The sequence below is a fragment of the Camelina sativa genome, chromosome 2 (assembly GCF_030686135.1).
Source record: "Camelina sativa cultivar CO46 ecotype springtype chromosome 2, ASM3068613v1".
Lineage (NCBI taxonomy): Eukaryota > Viridiplantae > Streptophyta > Magnoliopsida > Brassicales > Brassicaceae > Camelina > Camelina sativa.
The window spans coordinates 26,125,367-26,148,079 of record NC_141881.1 but is presented as its reverse complement, the minus strand read 5'-3'; the positions used below and the strand labels follow the sequence as shown (position 1 = coordinate 26,148,079).

General features: G+C 28.5%; 1 protein-coding gene and 2 long non-coding RNA genes across 10 annotated transcripts; 1 reads left to right on the top strand and 2 right to left on the bottom strand.

Annotated features, from left to right (window-relative positions):
* Positions 1-1,900: 1,900 nt before the first annotated feature.
* LOC147949225 (uncharacterized) lies at positions 1,901-2,700 on the top strand. Its single transcript, XM_087478221.1, has 4 exons — positions 1,901-2,007; positions 2,096-2,213; positions 2,312-2,418; positions 2,536-2,700. Exons 1-4 carry the CDS (start codon positions 1,903-1,905, stop codon positions 2,560-2,562), a joined length of 357 nt encoding a protein of 118 aa, XP_087334347.1. The 5' UTR covers positions 1,901-1,902; the 3' UTR covers positions 2,563-2,700.
* A 1,312-nt stretch (positions 2,701-4,012) lies between these two features.
* On the bottom strand, positions 4,013-4,914 carry LOC109127674 (uncharacterized). 3 transcript variants are annotated; one of them, XR_002034227.2, is made up of 5 exons: positions 4,775-4,914; positions 4,609-4,666; positions 4,446-4,511; positions 4,308-4,360; positions 4,013-4,201 (listed from the first exon to the last, which is right to left on the bottom strand). It is a non-coding gene; the product is annotated as an uncharacterized LOC109127674 (long non-coding RNA). The 3 variants fall into 3 exon arrangements; XR_015574400.1 differs by having other exon boundaries at positions 4,308-4,370; positions 4,775-4,874; XR_015574399.1 differs by having other exon boundaries at positions 4,618-4,666; positions 4,775-4,865.
* Positions 4,915-8,109: 3,195 nt separating this feature from the next.
* LOC104733737 (uncharacterized) lies at positions 8,110-9,912 on the bottom strand. Of its 6 annotated transcripts, none has more exons than XR_759049.3 (4): positions 9,703-9,912; positions 9,401-9,602; positions 8,526-8,657; positions 8,110-8,424 (listed from the first exon to the last, which is right to left on the bottom strand). It is a non-coding gene; the product is annotated as an uncharacterized LOC104733737 (long non-coding RNA). The 6 variants fall into 6 exon arrangements; XR_015583389.1 differs by having other exon boundaries at positions 8,501-8,657; positions 9,703-9,880; XR_015583390.1 differs by having other exon boundaries at positions 9,401-9,575; positions 9,703-9,872.
* Positions 9,913-22,713: the final 12,801 nt, after the last annotated feature.

Here is a 22,713-nt window from a genome sequence, read left to right as displayed (position 1 = left end):
TGCGGCTCTGAACATCTCTCTCCCTTTTCCTTTCTCCACTTTTATTTGTTTGTAATCAAATGCTATTCTAATCTAATTTCTTTCTAATCTAATTATATCTTCCATCCACCTCTTATTTGTTTGTTTGTCATTCACTAATCAAACGTTAATTTCTTTCTAATCTAATTATAATATCAAAAGATTGATATAAATATCAACTCATATAAGTAATTCCTTCCACTTGTTGACGTGATTAAAAGTGTTTGCACCTATTTATTTTTACATGTTATTAAGCATGTTCTGAATTTACTATTTCTTTAATAGTTGTTCACTTCTGACACAAAAATAAAATAAACATAATGATACTAGTAAATCACACAGACCAAATCAAGTTGTGTGTTTCATGAGTTTTGTAGCATTGCCAATTCTTAAATTGGAGATCTTTTGTGCAAAAAGCCTCTTTTGAATAAACCAAAAGTGAAATCAAACTGTCCTCATGTTACAAAGAGATATAATACTCTACGGTTAAACTCTTCTTACCATTCTTTTTGTTTATGTTTTTTTTGCTATAAACTATCTCACTCACTTCAGGCACAAACAAAACAACCAAGATTTTTAATATGAAGACAGAAACAGTAACAACAATCTCTAACTTCTAGCACAAGTTAACCAAAAGGAATTCTCACTTTCTTTCCACATGTTGGTTTCTCCATCCTAGCTTGGGTATATGGGTAACCCGTTCTGGTAAACATTCTAGTTATTCATTTGGAAATTTGACATTTACATAAAAAGAATATTAGATTGTAATTAAGGATATATATAGACGACACATCTTATACATTGTATAAGGACAGATTTTCTATGAAACAAATTTTCTTCTATATATAAATTATCGGCCCTATCATTTGGTCTCCATTCATAAACTTTATGTAAATAGTGTTCCACTGGATATCTCCATTTGTGTGGTCTCTATATTTTCCGGTTTCTTGATTTGAATGTTCTACGCCGAAATGCAACAATATCACTTGGCATACGGAAGATTGATTAAATAAATCATACAACAATAGCACTTGTCATATAGTTTTAAAGAAGCAAATATTATGACAAAAAGGGTTAAAAAAAGAGCTTGATAAATGAAGAAATTAAAAGGACTAAAAAAAAAGTTTGTAATTGTTACTAGCTCGTTTAAACAAAATTAAAAGATCAACCGTTTTGACAAACACAAGCAAATATATATCTTATAAGTAAATAAGACGAATATTAAAAAACACCTTGACCTATCAATAAAACAACAAAATATATATAGAGAAGAAAGAAATGTGGGATGAGAACAATATATATGTGTAAATCAATCTCTAGTAGTTTACTTTCTTTTAAAGAAAATCTTGATTAATCCGTGATTTATGACCAAACTTGACAGAGACATGAAAAAAGTTCAAACAAAATCCAACATGTGGTGGTGAGATCAAGCTGCTTGTGTGTTTGATCTCCACCTTTTGGATCTTTGAATTTTAGCTTCTGATTTGTTTCTTTGGAAAACAATTTGAAAGTGTTGGGAAGGAGCTTTTGGTTTTTGTAAGGAGTTTCTGACTTTGTAAATGGTTGAAACAAGGCTACACTTTGGAAAGAGTTTCTGATTTTGTAAAACTTGTTCAAATCTCTGTCGCAGGATCTATATAAATCAGAAGGTCATACTGTAACTTTATGACTCATACAGAAAGTTATCATGTCTTATTTATTTCTAGTTATTACTGTAGTTTGTGTAGTCATGAACACGTTGTTAAGTGGAAACTTTGGTGTATCTTAGTTATGTAAAAAAAAAAAAAACACGTTGGTGGTGTGGGAAGTTAAAACGGATAAAGTTGGGCTTGCTTACACTAATGGGCCTAGAGTATTCTCGTCAAAGCCCTCGTCTATATGTGTATGTACGTAAGTAGTTCTCATGGGAAAAATTGGGAAAGCAGGAACCCTAATTCACCGGATCGACTCATGAGCAAGATGATGAAGGGAGCGATTCTCGCTACTAAGGTAACCAAAACAAAAAGAAAAAAAAATTATTCCTTTGTAGAGAATAATTTCATTGTTTGTCTTCTTTGTGTTGAATCGGAATCTGCAGAATTACAAAAGAGCGTTCTCAACCATGGGCGCTTCCTCCTCTTCCACGAGGATGGAACCGGGAACTTGGGCTCTTTCTGTATCATTTATTGCTGGATACTTAGGCAATCTTTGCAAACGTAAGGTCTTTTTAATTCGTGGCGTGGATTTTATGATTTCATATCCAGATGGTGCGCTTAATTACAGTCAATTGTTGTTGTTTTTGTTACTGTTTCAGATGTTTACCAAAGAAGAAAGCATTTGCGCAAAGTAGAAAAATTGGACAACGAGAACAAAAAGCGTGCAGAAGAGCTGCATACTAAATATATCAATTATCGTCGTAAGGTGAGTGTAAAGATTGATTCCCAGTTTTTTCTCTTCTTAGAACTTGGTTTCCTTTTTTTGTATGCATTCATCACCTATTCACCTTTACTTGTCTCTTCTTTCTTGTTCATGTTTCAGGCATGGAGGGAGAGTTCTAGCCGTTAATCTATATATAGAACCTTGTTGTGTTTCTGCCCAATGTTTCTTTTTAAGTCCCTTTTAATCTGGACCATGTATCTGTGTAATGGTGTGGTATTGCATGTTGTACAATACTCTGAAACATGTTTGGTTCTTTTGGTAGCATCGGTCTTTGTCCTTCGTTATAAGCATAAGCAGCAATCAAAAGAAAAGAAATGACCAGGGGAATGACTCATAAAATTAACATTAACATTAACATCTATCTTGAATATGATGTTGCTGCTTTTAGATAAATTATATGGAGTTTCTTGGTATTTTCAACTTTCATAATTGTGATCGATTTAACTCTGCGGAGAAGATGTCAAATTCAGATGAAGACGGGGTCTTGCCTTTATATTTACAGGTGTGGAGGTGATTAGATTAGAACGATGAGCCATGAGGAGATAGATATAAAAAGAAGAAAAGTGGTACCGTGCATGGTGCATGGTGCATCGCTTGGAAACATATTTTGAGTGCCACCACTAAGGTCCTGACTGGTTCAAACGCAGCGCTTGCGGTTACGGGAGATTGCAGAAGCAGACGATTGGATTTCAAGTATTATTAAGCGTTTTGAATGACTGGTTTAGCATTTGAAAATGGGTGCGTTTGCGGGAGTTTAACGACTGGTTGACCAACAGTTGCATTAGCGGTTAAAACATAATAAATATAATATATAATTATATAAAAGTTTAAAAACACCAAAAACTTTATTAAATTTGATTTACAATTAAAAATCTTTAAAAATACTAAAATAATTATTCAAAAATAAATAAATTTCATATTGAAACACTTATTACTTTATGCATTTGACTTTTCACCCAAAATTTAATCAAGTAATGTGATAAATGACAAAACTTATGCTTTAGTTTATAGATATTCTCTGCTAAATCTCACACACTCAATAAATTCCTCACATTGAATTACAAGGTAAAGGTAAATTAATTATGAAAGAGTAAAGAAGAGTCATTGTTAATTTGTTTTAATATTTTCACAAATAATCTTATTTTCTTAAACTTGTGATGAAATGTTATATTTTTTTAGATTTTTTGGAATGTATGTGCGATGTGCCAATAGTTTTGCATCATATTTTTTGGGTTTTTATTAATTAGAATCTTATTTTCTTATAATTGTTTATATCTAATCTCCTGAAATCGTATTTGTACTTCAATTTCTCTCATCCTTTTTAGATACAATGGTTAGGTTGAAAATATAAGAAAAAATTTAGTATACTTTTACTTTTTTTTTGTTTTAAAAAAAAAATTCCAACCGCAAACGCCCGCAACCGCAAACGCTTGCGAGAATCAGCTTTTGGAATTCAGTGGTTGAGAACGATTGGGAACGGTTGGGAGCGATTAGAAGGGTTTATGTGATTGGCACCAATCTTTAGCAATCGCTACCACCTACAAAAACAGCGCGGGAGAACCAGTCAACACCTAAATTATCTATAATACCTTTTTGAAAGCACGACAACAAGGGACATTGACAAGACATAGTGTACAACCAAATCTGATAACTAGTTATTATATTATTACAGAGACAAAAAAAGTGACTCATAAAATAATCATTTCATGTGTGCCTCCAATTCGCGTTCGCGTTCATCCAACTGTTGCTTGATTTCCAAACAGTTCTGAAACATGAGAAGAAGAATCTATATTTTAGAAATGGTTAAAAAAAAAAAAAAGGGTTTGTTCAGATTGCAAAATCTAAAACCAATTTGTTTTTTTGTTTGTTACCTTTTCAACTTTCATAGCTTGCTTTGTGACGGGTTCTGATAATATCAAACCACCTGAAGAGACCTTAAGAACATGTAAAAAGAAGAAGATAGTTCCAAACTCATAAAGCAAAAAAAGTCTATATTACGGATTACATACAGATCATGTATCCAATACCACCTGCCACCGCTCGAGCCAAATATCTACGAACATCAGCGTTGACAGCTAGAAATTGATTGAAGCAAATATCACATGTCAACAAATACAAAAAAATGATTGAAGCAGAGTGATTGATATGCAAAAAAATATATATAACTCAGACCTGTCCCACTGGCGGATGAAAAGTTACGACTCTGCAACCTCCCCCCCATGCGACCAAACTGCAAATTGGTTCCTCCAAATTTCAATGGACAACAACAGCAATAATAAAAAGAAGCTTTAAGTTTAAAAACAAAAACAAAAAAGCACAGACAAGATCTGTCGATTACCTTAGCAAAACTGTTGCCTAGGATGCGCATCATCTTCTTCTTTTCCTTGTCTAATTAAGGATGGATTCTAGGGTTTTCTTTTTTTCAGTCGGATTTCGTTGAATTGGGGAAAAAAACTCAAGGGGCTTCCTATATACGTCGATGGATCAAGTTGGGCCTATACGAATGGGTCTGCTGCCTCTATTATTATAGATAGTTAGTTAATCACCTAAAATATCAGATGATGAATGCAGTATAATAATAATAATCTACATTCAAATTTATCACTCTCACTGGATGTTTCTAAATTTCATGAGAGATCAAAGCTTTAAATATTGATGCTCTCAATTTCACATCTACAAGGATTTCACCCGCGGGGCTAAATATAAATTATTGTATTTTAAATAATAATTTTTAATTTATTTAGTTTTCAAATTCTTAATTAATTAACTTTTGTCTAATCTATACTATTAAAAGGGAAACATTTTTAATAAGTAGACATAGAGTTAGAGATTATTACAATGAAATGTCACTCAAATAAGAATAAGGATATGTATAATCCTAAAAGCCAAACAGATATTACATGAGTTACATTTAACCAAAAAATCGGATCCAAACAGTATCTTATTCGGATCTTATATCCAAACAGAGTATTCCACGGAAACTATAATTTAGGAAACAAGAATTACAAAAAATTAAATTGATAAAACTATATTTATTTCTTTTATTAAAACAGAAATAAATTTAATAGACTTTCTCAATTTAAAGAGTTTCCAAAAAGTGGTAGTCGAGATAACTAGATTTTAGGAAACAAGAATTAGAAAAATATAATTTGTTGACATAGTATTTATATAAAGAGATCTCAATCTTTTGAAAATATCTAAATATCATACAAAATCGTATTATTAGTGATTTGATTGATTAGTTTAGGAAATCTAATTAAATACTATTATGATTCTAACGAAAAAATTAAATGGTAAAGATTTAATTACTTACTTAATTATGCAATATTATAAATTATACTAATTAATATACCTTAAAACCTACCCTAATCGTAGTATTATTTCAAAATGCTATAAATGATTACCAAAGAAAAAAATATTTGTAAGAAACAATTAAATGATTTACATGAATGTTTAATCTAATTTTTTGGATAGTTTCAAATACTCCCGAAATTTTAGGAAATTTTGAATTATTGATTCACTAAAACTACTGATTAAAAGATATTTAATCAAGATGTGGTGTTAATTCAGCTTTTATTTGACGTAAGCAATTAATGTAATATGCAATTAAGAATTTATTTGTTGAGATTTTGATCCTTCAAACCCTAATTATCTTTGAGCTATATAATCTTCTTAAAATTACACACACTACATAAACTGTTTATTAAAAAATATTTTCATCAGCCTGGGAAAAAATTAACGCTGCAGAGCTTGGAATAGGAGTGTTCAAAGGTTTTAGAAAAGAAAATGGAAGATGATTATGAATATGTAACCAAGCTCCATCATTTTATTTGGGGTGAGTCTTATTTTTATTGTACTATAGGTTCACAACTTTGTTATTTTTGTATTTTTTAGTAAGAAATTTTGTGTTTGCACATATTGGATGACTGACATACATAAAAAGTGACTTCGGCTATGCATATAGGTTTTGTACATGAGTTCTTTCGACAATTTATACACACATTATATAGTCATCATATATCCTATATATTTACAAGCATTACCTTTGTGTATAAACACAAATTGTTACTTGTGTGAAATTTGTCGATTTTGTAAGACAGTATGCTCAATAAAAGAAACGCGGAAGTTTGCCAAAGAAGATTTCATTCATAAGTAGTGGCTGCACCTTTTCAGGTTGCCTACGTACCTCCTATCTCTTAAGAGGATCAAGCCGATCGTAGTTCAAGTTACATAGATATTAAATACTCCTAGATAGAAATAGAAATATAAAAAAAAAAAAAATTTTTAGTAGAAATAACGCTTAAGGTTGCCGGCATTCCAGGATCGCGGGATTGCCTCGCCGGACATGGTAATTAGCTTGTAGACTCCCGGGCGGACGACTTTGGACACTTGGTACGGTCCTTCCCATTTTGCACCAAGTTTACCAGCATTGAGCTCGGTAGTATTTTCGAATACCTTGCATAGAACGAGGTCTCCCTCGCTGAAAGATCGTAGGTTGACCTTTTTGTTATAGTGACGAGCTGCTGCCTGCTGGTAGTTCTGAATTCGGAGCAGGGCATGGTCTCGCAGCTCTTCGATCTCGTCGAGGCTGTCATAGAGCATCTCGTCGTTTAGCTCGGCGTTCTTGACTAGCATGGTCTGGCGTAAACTGCCGACGCTTACTTCGGCTGGTGCCATTGCTTCCAGGCCGTAAGCTAGTGAGAATGGTGTTTGCCCTGATGCTCTTCGTGGAGTTGTTCGGTGAGACCATAGCACGCCGTCTAGCTCGTCGGCCCAGAGGCCTTTCTTTTCTTCGAGCCGCTTTTTTAAGCCATTTAAGATCGTCTTGTTGGTTGCCTCTGTCTGACCGTTACCTTGAGGGTACCTCGGAGTTGACTTACTGAGCCGGATACGCTAACTTGCGCAGAAATCGTCGAATTTCTTGGATATGAACTGCGATCCATTATCAGTTACGATCTCATAAGGCAATCCGTGTCCAAAGACTCCTTTGTCCAAAGACTGGTTACTCTGGGAGAGGCCCCAACCAGGATTACTCTGCATATTTCAAAGCTTCAAAACATCAATTTACCTCTTTCTCTAGGTTACAACACGCCAGAACATTCAGGCTTTAGCTGATTTTTCAAGATCTTCAAGATGAATAAAAAGTAGAGTAGGAAAAGAAAGATGAGGTCAGAGGCAACTAATAGTTTGGATCAGGCTATCAGAGGTGAACCTGAAGAGTAAGAGCCTTATTGTCAAAGACCGTTTTAGAGTCATGGTTTAGCTTATAGAGATTGTCCTCGTTCAATTTATTAACTGTTATTTAATGAGGATCCTAAGCGTCTAGCAGTTTTTTAATCAGGGGAGTCACGCAAAAATAAGTGTTTATCATATCATAAGTGGAGTCACACAATGATAAACACTTTACTTATAATTTTATTCTACAGCCCCACTTATGATATGATGGTGTGTTTTCAATGGCACGGAGCGGCACTTCCTGTTCCTCATTGCTCCGTTTTGCACTCTATCGTAAGGGTCAAAAATAAAAAAGTAATCAAATTTCTCCTACTCAATCCCCAAAGCCCTAAACCACAAAACCCTCAATAGTCTTGTCCAAAGCAAGACCAGCTAGAAGAATACTAGTTTGAGTGAAAATACAGCTCATTAGGAACCATCAGAAGATAAGCAGAAGAATAGTGAATAAAAGATACAACTTTCAAGCACAAAAAGCAAGAACTGTTGAAGATTTCAGATGGTTTAGAAGAGTAAACAATCAACAAACTATCCAAACATAAAATATGTCTTGAGACTCGACACAACTTACTAGTCTAGGACACTAGAGGGTGTTAAACAGTGTGTCATCACCAAGGGAATGGTATACTTTTCCCTTACAGACCAGACCAGACCTAGGTATAGAGAGAACAAAAATAGAAAGCTCCAGAACGAACGAAGACAAAAAAGGGACACCATCTTCAGGACCAGCTCGAAGAAAGACAACAGGTGGTCTTTCTACACATGAAAAGACAACAGATTAGTGAGTACTAACTTATTCAATTAAATTTTTGAAAACTTGTGTATACTTTACTTGACAAACACTCTCGAACACACACTTGTATCTACTTGCCATTTATGCATTCCAAGACTTGCACATCACAGCTTCATCCTCTCAGAACTTGCATCTCACACACACTGTTAATACATTCCAAGTCTTGCATCTCACACACACTATTAATGTTTGCAGCCTGAAAAAATGAAACAAGCATTGATCAATTATAGATAATTGAACCGATTCAAGAAACACAAACGGGAGGGTCCGTTTGATACAAACAGAATGTGTAGTTCAAAACAGATTTCTATTTGCAAATTTAGATATACGAATTGACAGCATTTCTGCAAAATTGCACATCAAAAACCTAAACTTCAAAACGGATTCTAATTCAACTAACACCAGCAGAGGAAACAAAACAAAACAGAGGGTTTTGATACTATCTATTATCACTCACTCAAAACAAAACAGTCCCAAAGTGAGAAGTATCTTTAATCAAGAGCAAGAGCTGCAAATTGCTTCATCATAAGAAACCATAATCTACCTTGCTCATTACAAGATTTTTCAAAGGCAATGGATCAACACACTCAACAGTAGCCACATTATGAGATCTTAGCTTCTTCATCTTCTTAGAAACTACTAATTAATTCCAATGATCTACTCACAGATCTTAAGAAAAAGTGGTTCATTAGGAGAGTTAAAAAAAATGAGGAATTTATATGCACATTTGTTATTTTGTTACATAGTTACGAGAAACTAGTAAGATATACTAGTTGATTATCTTAGTAAAAAATGGATTTAATCCTGTTTTAGTGTTTGAAAAGAATCAATAAAATTAATTGTTTTAGGTGAGCTTACTGACCGTTTACACAAACACAAATCAAAACAGAACAATGAATCCTGAACAAACCAAAAATGCAAAAGTATTGAGATTTTTACCCGGTTGAACACATTGTGAGGTAGCTACTACCAGCATCCTAATGGGCGGCGTCACTGAACTTAATCCAGCTCCGTCGCTTTATTTACACCGTTTTTGGTCCGGCCCAAACACTTTCTTAGGAAACCAAAGGTCATCTTCCTCATCTATTTCTCCCCATCGGAGGTTGTTTGTTCTCTGCATCGAATCAATCGCCATCTTCTTCTTGGGATCAGTAGCAACAATCAAGAACAAACCAGATTTAGCTAAGCAGAGAGAGAGAGAGAGAGAGAGAGAAGTTGACATTTAGGAGTGGTAAAATTACCGAATAAGCTGACGGTTTCTCTCTCGCTGAATCGTCCTCTGGACCGAGATGAGGAAGAGAAGGACGAGGATGAAACCAAGTGAGAGAAACCCCCACCAACCAAACAATGACACGTAGAGAGTTGGAAGAGTTTAGAACCAGTTCTACAATTTTTAAGCATTTTTTTATTTAAATTCTTAGAAGTTTTTTTCTTTAAAACCTCTACTTATTAGAACCACACCGTTGAAGGAAGGGAAAATGTATTCGTTTCATTTAATTTTCTATTCAAAACAAAAGAAAGGAAAAAAATATTAAAATGGAGTCAGAAACATACTCCCTCTGTATCACAAAGGATGATGTTTTAGATTTTTCACATTAATTAAGAAAAACATTTAATGTTTAGATATAAATGCATTATTTATTTATAATAATATTTCTTATTACTATTAACCAATAGTAGTTCACCAAACTTTAATATTTTCATTTAATGGTTCTTGAATTTACAATTTTTTAGTATTAATTGATAAAAATCCTAGAAAATCATCTATTATGATACAAGAAAAAATCCTAGAAAATCATCTATTATGATACAGAGGGAGTATTAAGAGTCAAAGTCAAAACGTATCAAAGTTTTGAAAGACGGTCAAGAGAGGATGGCAAATTCTACAAACCCTTCTTCTCTCATACAATCAATGTCTATGTTGGCTAAAATTTAATAATTTATTTTGATTTGGTTACCAAAACTAGTACTAAATTTTAATTTTAAAACTTCAAAATAAAGTACACTAGATTCAGACTCGCACGTACGTGCGGGATTGATTTCAAAAACTAAGTTTGTTTTCAAAAACTAAGAAATATTACATACTAGAATTTGTACCTGCGCACGCGCGGAATTTTAATTTAAAATATTTTTTATCAATAGAAATTGTTGAGCTCAAATATAATCATTCCAACTATTGAGTATAAATCTATATAAATACTAAACTTACTTTATTCAGTGATATACAACATATATATTTTTCAAGTGAATATTTCTTTGTTATATCTATTTGCGATTTTACGTGAGATTTTAGTTAAAATTTTTATCAATAAGAATCTTTGAATATGAATATACTTTGAAGATTAAAAGATAAATCTATATAAATTCTGTACTTATTTTACTAATCTTTATATAACATATATTGTCTAGTGTCGCAATAATATTGTCCACAATTCTTTGACCTTTTATCTTTAAAAGAGTTCATTCCATATTCATATCCAATGAAAATATATTTTTAAAAGTTCTAACGTCAATGTCGATCGTTAACCTAATTATAGAGACCATTTAAACATATCGATATCCTACATTAAATGTGAATATACAAAGTTTCACGAACAGTTTTAGTGCTATGTCGCTACAATTAGGTTGTCCAAATGCACTATCTGCCATAATAGAATTTCCTACTAAGTCAAGAATGCTTAAATGATAAAACGTTTAAACCCCATAATGAATATCTATTCACTAATCCAAGTTACATTTTTTCTAAAATCTCATATGTTATTTGCAGATGTTAATTTTGTGATGCAACCCCAGCTTCGTCTTCTCAAAAAAAGAAAATATAGTGTACTTCAAATATGTTGTTTTGCCAATATTTTGGGTTAAAATCATTTGATGTATATATATATATATATATATTATATTTGTTATATATGTTTTATATCATGTTATAAAATTGTAGCTCCAGTTGATAATATACCTTATCAGATATGCTACACAAATCACATGCCACTTTTTTGTAACAGCTTACATATCATTTTTTCTATATTTTCTGACCATTGAATTTGTTTTTTTAGATAGATTATTTTTCAAAATTCTTTTTTATAGTTTTCCCAAAAAAAAAGTGTGCCCCTTACAATGTCTTTGTTTTAGATTAAAACTTTTAAGTTAAGTAATTAATCTTTTCTTTCTTATAAGTAAAATTTAATAATAAATCTTTATGGTATATGTTTATTAGAAACTAATATTCAATTTTATTTTCATGTTTAGATTTTTATAAATACAATTACATAACTTGTTTTTTTACTCCACCATGCATTAAAATCTTACTTACATTCTAAAACTCATTAACACATTCTAAATTTTGGAATATAATCACTTTTTGGTTATAATTTTAATAATAACATTATTACTAAGACAAATTTATAGTATTATTTTTACTATTTTAAAATTTTCATTTATTTTACTTAATTTCATTTTTAGATAGTTATTATTTTTATTATTTACTAAAAAATTATATTATTGTTTATATTATTTTAAATTTTAATTAATTCGTTTTTTATTTATTTTTTTACTATTATTAATTATAAGTAATAAATATGCAATGAATGAATATTAAAAATAGTATTTTTTGTGAAAACAAAAATTGATTAGGTGGATGCTGATGTAGAGGAAGGAGAAGTGAGCAAAGTTAACTTTATATATATATATGTTACATATGTGTGGAGTTATGTTTGTAAACATACTTTTTTAGGAATCTTAATATTCATAATTCGCACTCATACCAGTTAAGTATTAAATTTGTTTATAATTTGGTTTAGACTAAAAAAGTGATCATTTTATCTTTGTTACATGTAAATATAACTACATTAAAAAAAACAGTAAGAATGAAACAAAAGTGGTATGTCCCGTCCCATAAATGATTTTCCATCTCATAACTGTGGTTTTAATAATAACTACACATTTCATATTATATATTTTAGTTTATCAAGTAAGGAAATAAGTAAGTGTTTCGGATCATCACATATGCATGAGTTTTATTTATAGATATATTTAGTTGTACAGAATTTATAACATAAAATTATATTAGTTTGCTATAAAAGTGTGAGAATGAAATAATAACCCTTTCACCATATAATTTATTAGAATCATAGCAATTATGATATTAATCCACTAAAACTATTCCTAACTGTTAAAAATTGTTTTTTTTCACTTATGAACCAAAATCCGCAAAATTTCACCTAACTATATATTTTGAAATAATATTTTGGAAATCGATAATATTTGATTTTTTTGAGATACTAATGAATCTAAAATAGAAAATTCATATAAAGAATATACTTCTTTTCAAAATAGTAAATCATGGTTAGACTATATATTACAAATATAATAACTGTTTTCATAATTGATTTTTGTGTTGGTTTTAATCTATTTATTATAATCAGAATTAATTAGTAATTTTGTTAAACATTTTTTTAAATAAAAAATAAATATTGTTTTTTGATTGGACATATTCAATTAGATGGTCGTTTTTGGAAATAACAAATAATATACCATCAAATTAAATAAGTTTATATATATATATATAGAATATCGACTATAATAATCTGATATGTTATAAAAACTTTTAAGAATGATTTTCAAAAATATTGGGTATAAAACTATTGACATTCCAGGAGTCAATATTTTTCCTTCATTCAACAATATTATTATTTATACACTTGGTAAAACAGAAAACAAAAAAAAAATGTGAATTTACAAATTTTTAGTAGAAAATATTAATAAACACTTTATATTTTATATCACATATATATATCTTATACTAAACGGGTGCATGGATGCACAAATCTTCTATGCAAGATGTTGTTTGCCTGTTAAAAAGTCTAACACAATAAAATCAATCATAAGTGAAGTATATTCTTCACTTCATATTTAAAGTCCCTTGATTTTGCTACTCCATATTTTAACCTACATGCTTTTTTCTTCACACAACTGATCTCACAAAAAATATGGACATCCTTATGTGCGTTTAATGAGTGCAGCCAAGCTATCTTAAAATAGTTTTCACAAAAAGAAGACAGTTTTGTAGGCTTCTCAACTATGTTGACCTTTAGCCCTCTATAAACACACCCAAATTATTAGCTATTTTTAGAAAAATATTAAATATTAACAACAATGAGAATCTTAATGTTTATGTGTATTACATACACATGAGTTTGATTCCCAAGTCCAAATTATTGAACCAAAGTTTGCCATATACAAAAGCAAAGCACACAAATTAATAATACACAAAACTAACCTTAAACTCAATACTAACCACAAAATTACATCGTTTGACAAAAAAAAAAAAAAAAAAAACCACAAAATTACATCATTTATTTAACAAAAATAATTACAGCTCGATCAGTTGCTTTGAGGATCCATGTTCTATGAAGAGAACTTCCCTGCTTTTCTCAATATCCTGATAACTTTTTTTGATGATTTAATAAATTAATTTATAAACTCTTTCAATCAAAGAATGGGTCATGCAAAATAAGTAAAATTTAAAAATAGATCAAAGTACCATAGTTTTGAAGAGATACTAACATACAAGGTGGGGAAACAACTCTCTCCATGCTTCATTCGAAAGCTGAAATAAAAAAAAAAAACTCAAAATTAGATTATAGTTAAATTAGCAAATAGAACAAAAAAAATATGTGCTATAGAAACTGAAAAACAAAAAAAGGATATTCTAGACTTCAAATATTTCGTAATATATATAGGAAAATGGTATGGCCAAAGTTAAATATCTGTTTGTGATTTTTCATTTATTGTTAAGATATTTTTTGCCCAAAACATTGCATAAACGTTATCTATTTCCATTTTTGATAATCCAATATTTGTTTCCTTTAATTAACCACGTACGTTATTCATGATAACAAATTAATTATAATTGAACACTTACCATATATTTTTCGAGTAAATGAGCAAATGGGGATATGGTAAGTAGGAGTAATTTGGTATTTTCTTGATAGTATTAGAAACATTGTAGCCGATAATTTTGCAAATTTGTTAATTTTACACTAGATTCAGACCCGCACGTACGTGCGGAGATTGATTTTAAAAACTAAGTTTACTAACACATTTATAGTTTATTACGTACATGCAAGTTATGTTTGTAAACGTATTTTTTAGAAATGTTATTAACATTCATAATCCGAAATCGTACCAATATATTATTTGATTTGTTTTTAATTTGGTTTAGACAAAAAGAATGATCAAATTTGTTTTTGTTATTAGTAAAGACAATTATATTAAAAAAAATAGTAAATGAAAGATGATATGTCTAATTTAGGACAGAAAATCCATCATGTCTCATATATGTCATGTTTTCCATCTCATAACTATGGTTTTAATAATAGTTTTCCCATTTAAGATTGTATATTTTAGTCCAACAAATAAGATATATGTAATAACTACGATTTTAATTATAAAAATATTTATTTGCAAGTACGATTTTAATTATAAAAATATTTATTTGGTATAGCATTTATAACATAATCTTTTATTGGTTTGCTTTCATCAAGTTTGTTAATATAAAAAATGATAATCGTTTCACCATAAATATTGGATCGACACGATAACAGACCCGGATCAAGTGTGATCCGGATTAGTGATCATCTATATTTCTATTAAACTCATAAACTATCAAACTGAATAAAATCACTAAAAAATAGTTAAACTTCGTGAACGGAATGGCCATTATATAGTTGTCAAAGGGGTCAAACCCGTCCGTTGTACCTACTCCGCAATGGATAAAAGCACTATGACCAGCAGAAAATATGTTCCACGTATTCCACATGAGTAAATATTATGTCTGAACGGCATATACCTTGCTTGAATTCGCATTATCCATAATTTCCGTCATGTATTTTATCAGGAATAATTTAGCTAATATTTTTATTTTCTGGATTACATGTTCTTTCCCGTACCCATTCTTTCACGTCTACATATTTGAAAACAAATAGGAAAATTGAAACTAAATTTAGATATTTTAATTTTATGTTCATGTACTTGTTATTTGATATTTGAAAGTATGTTATGAATTTCACAATCTAAATCGTCCAGAAATTAACCCTTACTTAAATTAGTGAGATTTTAAGAATTAAATATAACTATCAATTTTTAAATATAATAATTTAAATGGTTATAAAACCTGCTTAAAACTTGTTAGAGACAAATGAAAATATTTAGGAGTGAGCGTAATTCATGTTTTGTTGTTTTCTGTCCCATTTTATCTACCCGTTCGTAATTGTCCGTTGCAGTATGGTACATATTCGATATGGGGTAGTTTTATATTCTTGAAATAGAAATGGGACAGAAATAAAACATAAATTCTTGAATTTCTGTTTGGGACAAACACAAATATAATTCATAATATATTTATATATCATATCATATGATAAAAAATATTAGAAAATAGTTGACCTATTTATTCTTATTATTTGATATATGGTCCATTTATATTGGATTACATTTCTTTGTTTTAGTTTTTTCTTAAATATTATAGGACATAGTTTAATGTTTTTTCTTTTTCTTTTGAACATTTTTATGTTAGATAAATTGAAAATATGTTACATAATATATTGGAAGTATTAATTTATTTTAATTCTAACATGATCCTAGTTTTTTTTTTTTTTTAATTATATTCGCGTCCTGTTTGTCTCCTTCCATCCCGTTTCAGTCTCATTATTCTTTTCTCATTTCCTCAAAAATCATATTTCCAAAATATAGCATACAATCGCGTAATAGTTTGATTCAAAACAACATAATGTATTTGATGAGAAAAAAAATTTATTTGAAACATTCAGTTAATAGAATCACATATACATGTCGTGTCAGTTAACATTATTTATCTCTTATTTGGTACATGCAGCATGGTTATGCTAGATAAGCAGAAGAAAAACAACATATTAAAAATAAAATTTTATTTTATAAGTTGTAATATTCTTTTGGACCAACACATTTATGCTTTGAGTTTATTTGTGAGATATTTAGAATCACAAATTTTATCTGAGTTTTAAGTGTGGCATAAACTAATTAAATACAATGTGAGAAATATATATTTGAAAGATTGCAATCTTCCCAATTATTTTAAAAATATATTTGAAAGATAGTTATGATAATAATGTCAATATTTTAAAAATACAACAAAAAAAACTAAAAACAAACTCAAAGAATAAAATAAGAGTATAAGAGGGGTCTGAAATTCTATAACATTGAAGTCTGAAAGGTCAATTTAGTTATCCAAATTTTATGATCACTAATATAATAATTTTCACTTTAAGACCGAAACTAATTGACAATAGAATTGTTGGATATATTAGTGTGTTAAATTAAATTTGGAAGTATAAAAAATTACAAAAACTATAATTGGATATATGAAGATTTAGTTGAATGACTCGCCATAGAAATAAGCTTGATCGGGGAGGGGGAAGTCATATTCAACATTGTGGACATCATCGAGACATGCAATTTCATGTTACCTCTGAAAGATATATTTGTTTCTCCTCTTTTCCAGTTCACTGCAAAATTCATTATGATTTGAGAAAATATAAAAAAGAAATGAATCACACTAATGATTTAATACCAATAGGCTATGTGTAACAATATAATCATAGATTGTTAAAAAAAAAAATCATGCATCAAAAGTACACTATATATTATAATTAATGTATATATAAGTATTAACATAAAAAAACTGTAACTATTCAAAAGAATAGTAAGAGAAAATCAATTATAACTACTTAATTGTTTCACAACATTCATATTTTAGAAGTTATACAGTCTTGACTTTTATGTTTCACATATTCTTGTAGAGTTTCAAATCTGAAATACTATAAGATTATGAAAAATAAAAGTCAAAAAATTTAAAACTCAAAATATGGTGGAAAAAAAAATTTTGAACGAACGAAACTAAAGACTTCGACACGTCTTATATAGAGAGATGAAGATTAATATATTTTAGGATACTAACAAAAAGATTTTGGTAGTTATTTTAGATTTCCTCATTTAGTTTTGGAATATAAGTTTTAGAAAAAGGAAAATGATAAATATTGTTTACGCAGATTTCTCACAAAAATATAATCAAATTAATTTTTTATACATATATACAATTTTGAATTTAATTGCACGATTTTAATAGAGACAGATTTAAATTATTTCTATAAACAAATTTAGATGATTTTGTGTCTTAGGTAACATCAAAATCAGAAATTATTGTTTCAAGATATATCTCCAAATATATCATCAAATGAAATATCTTTACATATATACAGTTTCAAATTTTTTGCCCAAATTAAATATGTACATAAATATCAGAATTATGGTTTCTTTAAATTGTTTAAATGAAAATACTTACTCTGTTTTTTAATTTGTTTCGATTCTGTTTGGATACAGGAGTATGAAAAATAACTCCAAACAATTAATACATGACCCGAACACAATCAATCCGGGTAACAACATGATCCACGCGTTTTTACATAATTAGTAAAGGCTTACATAATTAGTAATTAGTAAAGACTTAATTTGCATGAGTATAAAGACATAAATATATATATTTTTTCCTTTATTATTGTTATTCGTTTTTTATGGTATACAATATCTTAGTAATTTTTCAACATTAGTGATATACGAAATTTTGGTAATCTTTGATTTTACATAATTAGTAAAGGCTTAGTTTGCGTGAGTATGAAGACATAAATATATATTTGTTTTCCTTTATTATTGGTGTTCGTTTTTTTTATGGTATACAATATCTTAGTAATTAATTATAGTAGTAGTTGATATTTCTTATGTAGTAGTCGATTATTGGACCACTGTATTTATTACGGAACTTGGTAATGAGTTATTGGATATTACACGTTTGGGCCACTCGTTGTACCACTAAAATTCAAATGCCGAGACTTTGTTGAGTGAAAAAGACTTTGTTTGTTTATATCTATACTATTAATAATATTAATCTGACTCCGGATAAATTATACATGATCCGAATTAATTACACCCGGGTCAGAGAAGGATCCGAGATTTTTACATTCCAAATTTACTTCAATGTCCTTCTTGTATGCTTTTTTATTTATTCAGGGTTATTTTATGTCATATATTCTAATATTTCATTTTTGCCTTGAAAAAGTGCTTCCCTTTTAATAGTATAGATTGTATCATCATGGTAAGATGGTTAAATTATAATCACAAATCCAAAATTTTATTTGATCCACTTCGAAAATCAAGATATAGTTTTTTTTTTTGGTATGAAAATCAAAATATAGTTAGTAGATTTATAATCGAAGCCGAACAATGAAATCATTGATATAGCAATACAGGATACAAACTCAAGTTTCTTAATTTTTTAGATATCAACTGCTTCAAAAATAAAATTGTTTCATATTTGATTTTTGTTAACTTTTTTTTAACACATTCGTCCAAACCCATCTCATGTCCTCCAAAATCCAGATTTTCCATTTTTATGTCTTCAAATTACTCTCACAGTCAACAAGCTCAACCACAAATCCACAACATTCACCCACCAATAATCTAACTAAATAAGCAAAAAGTTTAAAGAAGTTTGATATTACAATTTGAATATTAGTATACTTTCTAAAATAGAAACTTATCATTACATGTTATTAGAAAAGTACGTTAGGCACATACTGATTCTACACTATTTAAAAAGTTAGACACTAGTACGTCCTTGTGTAATCATCTCTTTTTGTATAGAAACTTCTTAAATGCAGGAGAAACTACTGAGTAATTAGATCTACAAAAATGTGTTAATTGAAATGGGTTTTACATATGAGATAACACAATAATTTGATTGTGGTGCGATGTCTTATGTTTATGATTATGAGATGCTATATAAAATAAGGGATATACAACATGTAACATGTTGACTAAAAGACTACGCTTGGGAAGTTATCAAAAGTATTTAAAGAGAGAGAATTAGCTGTTTAGTCTTCCCTTTTATACTACTACTCCTATATTTCTTGGGGTATTATATCAATATTTTTTTTTAACTCTTTTTACTTTTAGAATTTTCTTAAAACATTTACATTTCAGTTGTGTTAAGATGTGAGCTCGCACCAGTAACTCATCAACTTCCTTCGACCATTCGTGCTTTTGAGTCCACCCATACTGTCACGTGGTTTTCAAAAAGTCACATGTGGCAAATCTTTGTGTTAGTTAATTTGCTAATACACACCTTGGATAAAGACGTTCTTTAAACAATAAAATTAACACAAGATTAAAACATTTATAAAGACAAACTTTAATAGAAAAGAATTTGCTTAGGGTTATAATCATATATATAAAAGTAGAGTTTCAGTCTCTCTTTATTGGTCCACTTGGCAATGCAATTTTAACAAAAAAAAAAAATTATATTAAAACATAAATTTAAAATAATTAATTTTCACATTTAACTCACATAATATAAAACTGAAATCTTTATAGCTTCTCCCTATAACTCACATAATATAAAACTGAAATCTTTATAGCTTCTCCCTATAAAACACAAATTTAAAACAATTAATTTTCACTTTTAACTCACATAATATAAAACTGAAATCTTTATAGCTTTTCCACTAAGTTGTATTAATTAATTGTATTAAAACAAAACAATAAATTAGAATTGTAACTCTCATTTTTCTAGATGTAATTTTTCATCATTTCTCTCCCTATAAATACTCATTATCTTATTCTCTTAGTCTATCACTCTTTCATTCTCTCATCTTCTTCCACTACTCTCAAATCTCTTTTTTGTTTTGTTTTGTATTTTTTTTGTTATTGTTGTTGTATGGGTTATAAAAAATCAAATCAAATATCATTGTAAAAGCTTAGTTTTAGAGTTTGTATGATATGTATATCTTATATATTTATTTTAATCTTTTAAAATGTTTATCTCCATTTTCTATTTTATATTAACATCTTATAAGTCATTATTTTCATACTTCTTTACAATATTCACCACACAATAAGATCATAAAGTTGAAATGATCCATATGTAATTATCTATTATGTCTCTGGTTATCTCACATATTCATGTATCATTTCAAATAATTTATAAAGATCAATATAATATTTAAAGATCAATATAATTATCCATTTATCCATTTATAAAGACTATTTTGTTTTGTGATCCAATTGTTAAATCTGCAGAGATCAATATAATATATATTTTTTTTTTATGATTTGAGGTTTTTGAAAACAAAAAGAACATAATTAAACAATTATTTTTTTGTGTCTTTAATCAAAATAAAAAATGATCCAAAAACAAAACATATTCAACTGGAACTTAAATATAAAAATAACCAAATCATGTGAATTTTGATTCAGCCACTTGGTATTCCTTTTATTTTAGGTTATAAAAAATTAAAATATTTATTTATAATTAAAGACATGTAACTCCATTTAACTCAAATGTAACTCCTATCCAATAATTGTATATTAATTCATTCCTCCTACTAACTTATTATCTTTCAAGAGAAATTATTTTTGGTTAAATTTTAATATTTTTTATTTATTTTGGTTGGCTAAACTTATATTCATATTTTGGTTGGCTAAATTAATATATTTCTCATGTAAAATTATTGTTTATAATATATATCTCATTTCAAAGTTTAATATCATATATATAAAAGTAAGGTTTTGGTCTCTCCTTATTGGTTGATTTTCATTTAATGTTTTCTAATTTTTTTTATTTTTTATTTGCTTTCTCATTGCTTTAAATAATATTTAAGATCCAATAAACACAATACATTTAACTCACACATTAAAATAAAATTATAACTGAAATAAAATAAATTATGCATTAATCATATTCTACCACTCAATTCTATTCAAACACAATAAATTACTATTGTAACTCCATAGTTCTAAATGTAACTTCCATCATTTCTTATCATATAAATAAGCATTCTCTCAATCTATCATTCTTTCATATTGATATTCTTTTACTATCTCATTTTTCACATTCTCTCATTCTCTTCTACAATACCTCAAATCATTTTTCGTTTCTTTTTTGTTATTTTTTATTTCTTATTTTTGTTGTATGGGTTGTAAAAAAAAATGAAATATCATTGTAAATTGTTAATGCTAAATTTTAATTTTAGAGACTACATGATATATATTTTACATTGTTCTTATTTTAAAAGATTTATCTCCTTTATCTAATTTAGATTATTATCTTATAAGTAATCATTCTCTCTTCCTCTCCCACCAATATCAAATGTTGTTATATCTCATATGTGTTGTAAGAGTTTGATTCTATATTTTAATTTAGAAAGTATTATATATATATATAGATATTACATTATTCTATTTTTTAAAGATTCATCTCCATTATCTAATTTGGATTACCATCTTATAGTAAACATTCTCTCCTCCTCTCCTACCAATATCAAATGTTGTTATATCTCATATGTGTTGTAACTTGTAAGAGTTTGATTCTATATTTTAATGTAGAAAGTATTATATATATTTAACATTGTTTTCAATTTTTATTTTATTTATATAAAAAAAATATTTCTTTTATATTTCTTGCCTTTCTAATCTATTCATATTTATTTTTTAAATTTGCGTAGTTAAATTTAAATTCACATATGTTGGTTTTAACAAAATAATCAACTTTATTTGAGAATTAGATGTTCCTATTGATTTTTAAACGATCAATGTGTAACATATAAGCATTTTGTCTTGCAATCACAAGTTCCATTTTCATTGCTTAACTCCATAGTTAAACAATAATATATGTTGTCCTATTTGTAGGAATAACAACATACTTATTTAATTTATTTAAAAGAGCAGATGATTAAACGAAATAAACATTTCTCCAAATTTTATAATTCAATCAGTGAGTGTACTTATTACTGTGAAAAACTTTTACATTGAAGTTCATAAAATCATATAAGAAAACTAAAATACTATATCACTTCAAATTTGGAAGGAAACACTTGGTATTTCTTTTTAAAAAAGTCAAGACACATATAAAAATTTATTAATATTTAACTCACTTTAAAGACATTAAAGGTCATTTAACTCAAAAATAACTTCTATCCAATAATTTCATACATTACTCCCACAAATAAATATATATATATATATATATATATATATATGTTCAAGATTGTATTTAAATATTACATTATTTTTTAGTTAGCTAAATTTATAGTCACATATATACAATATATATACATAAGAATTTATATTACTTATTAACACCATAATTCGACCCATTATTTGCTTAA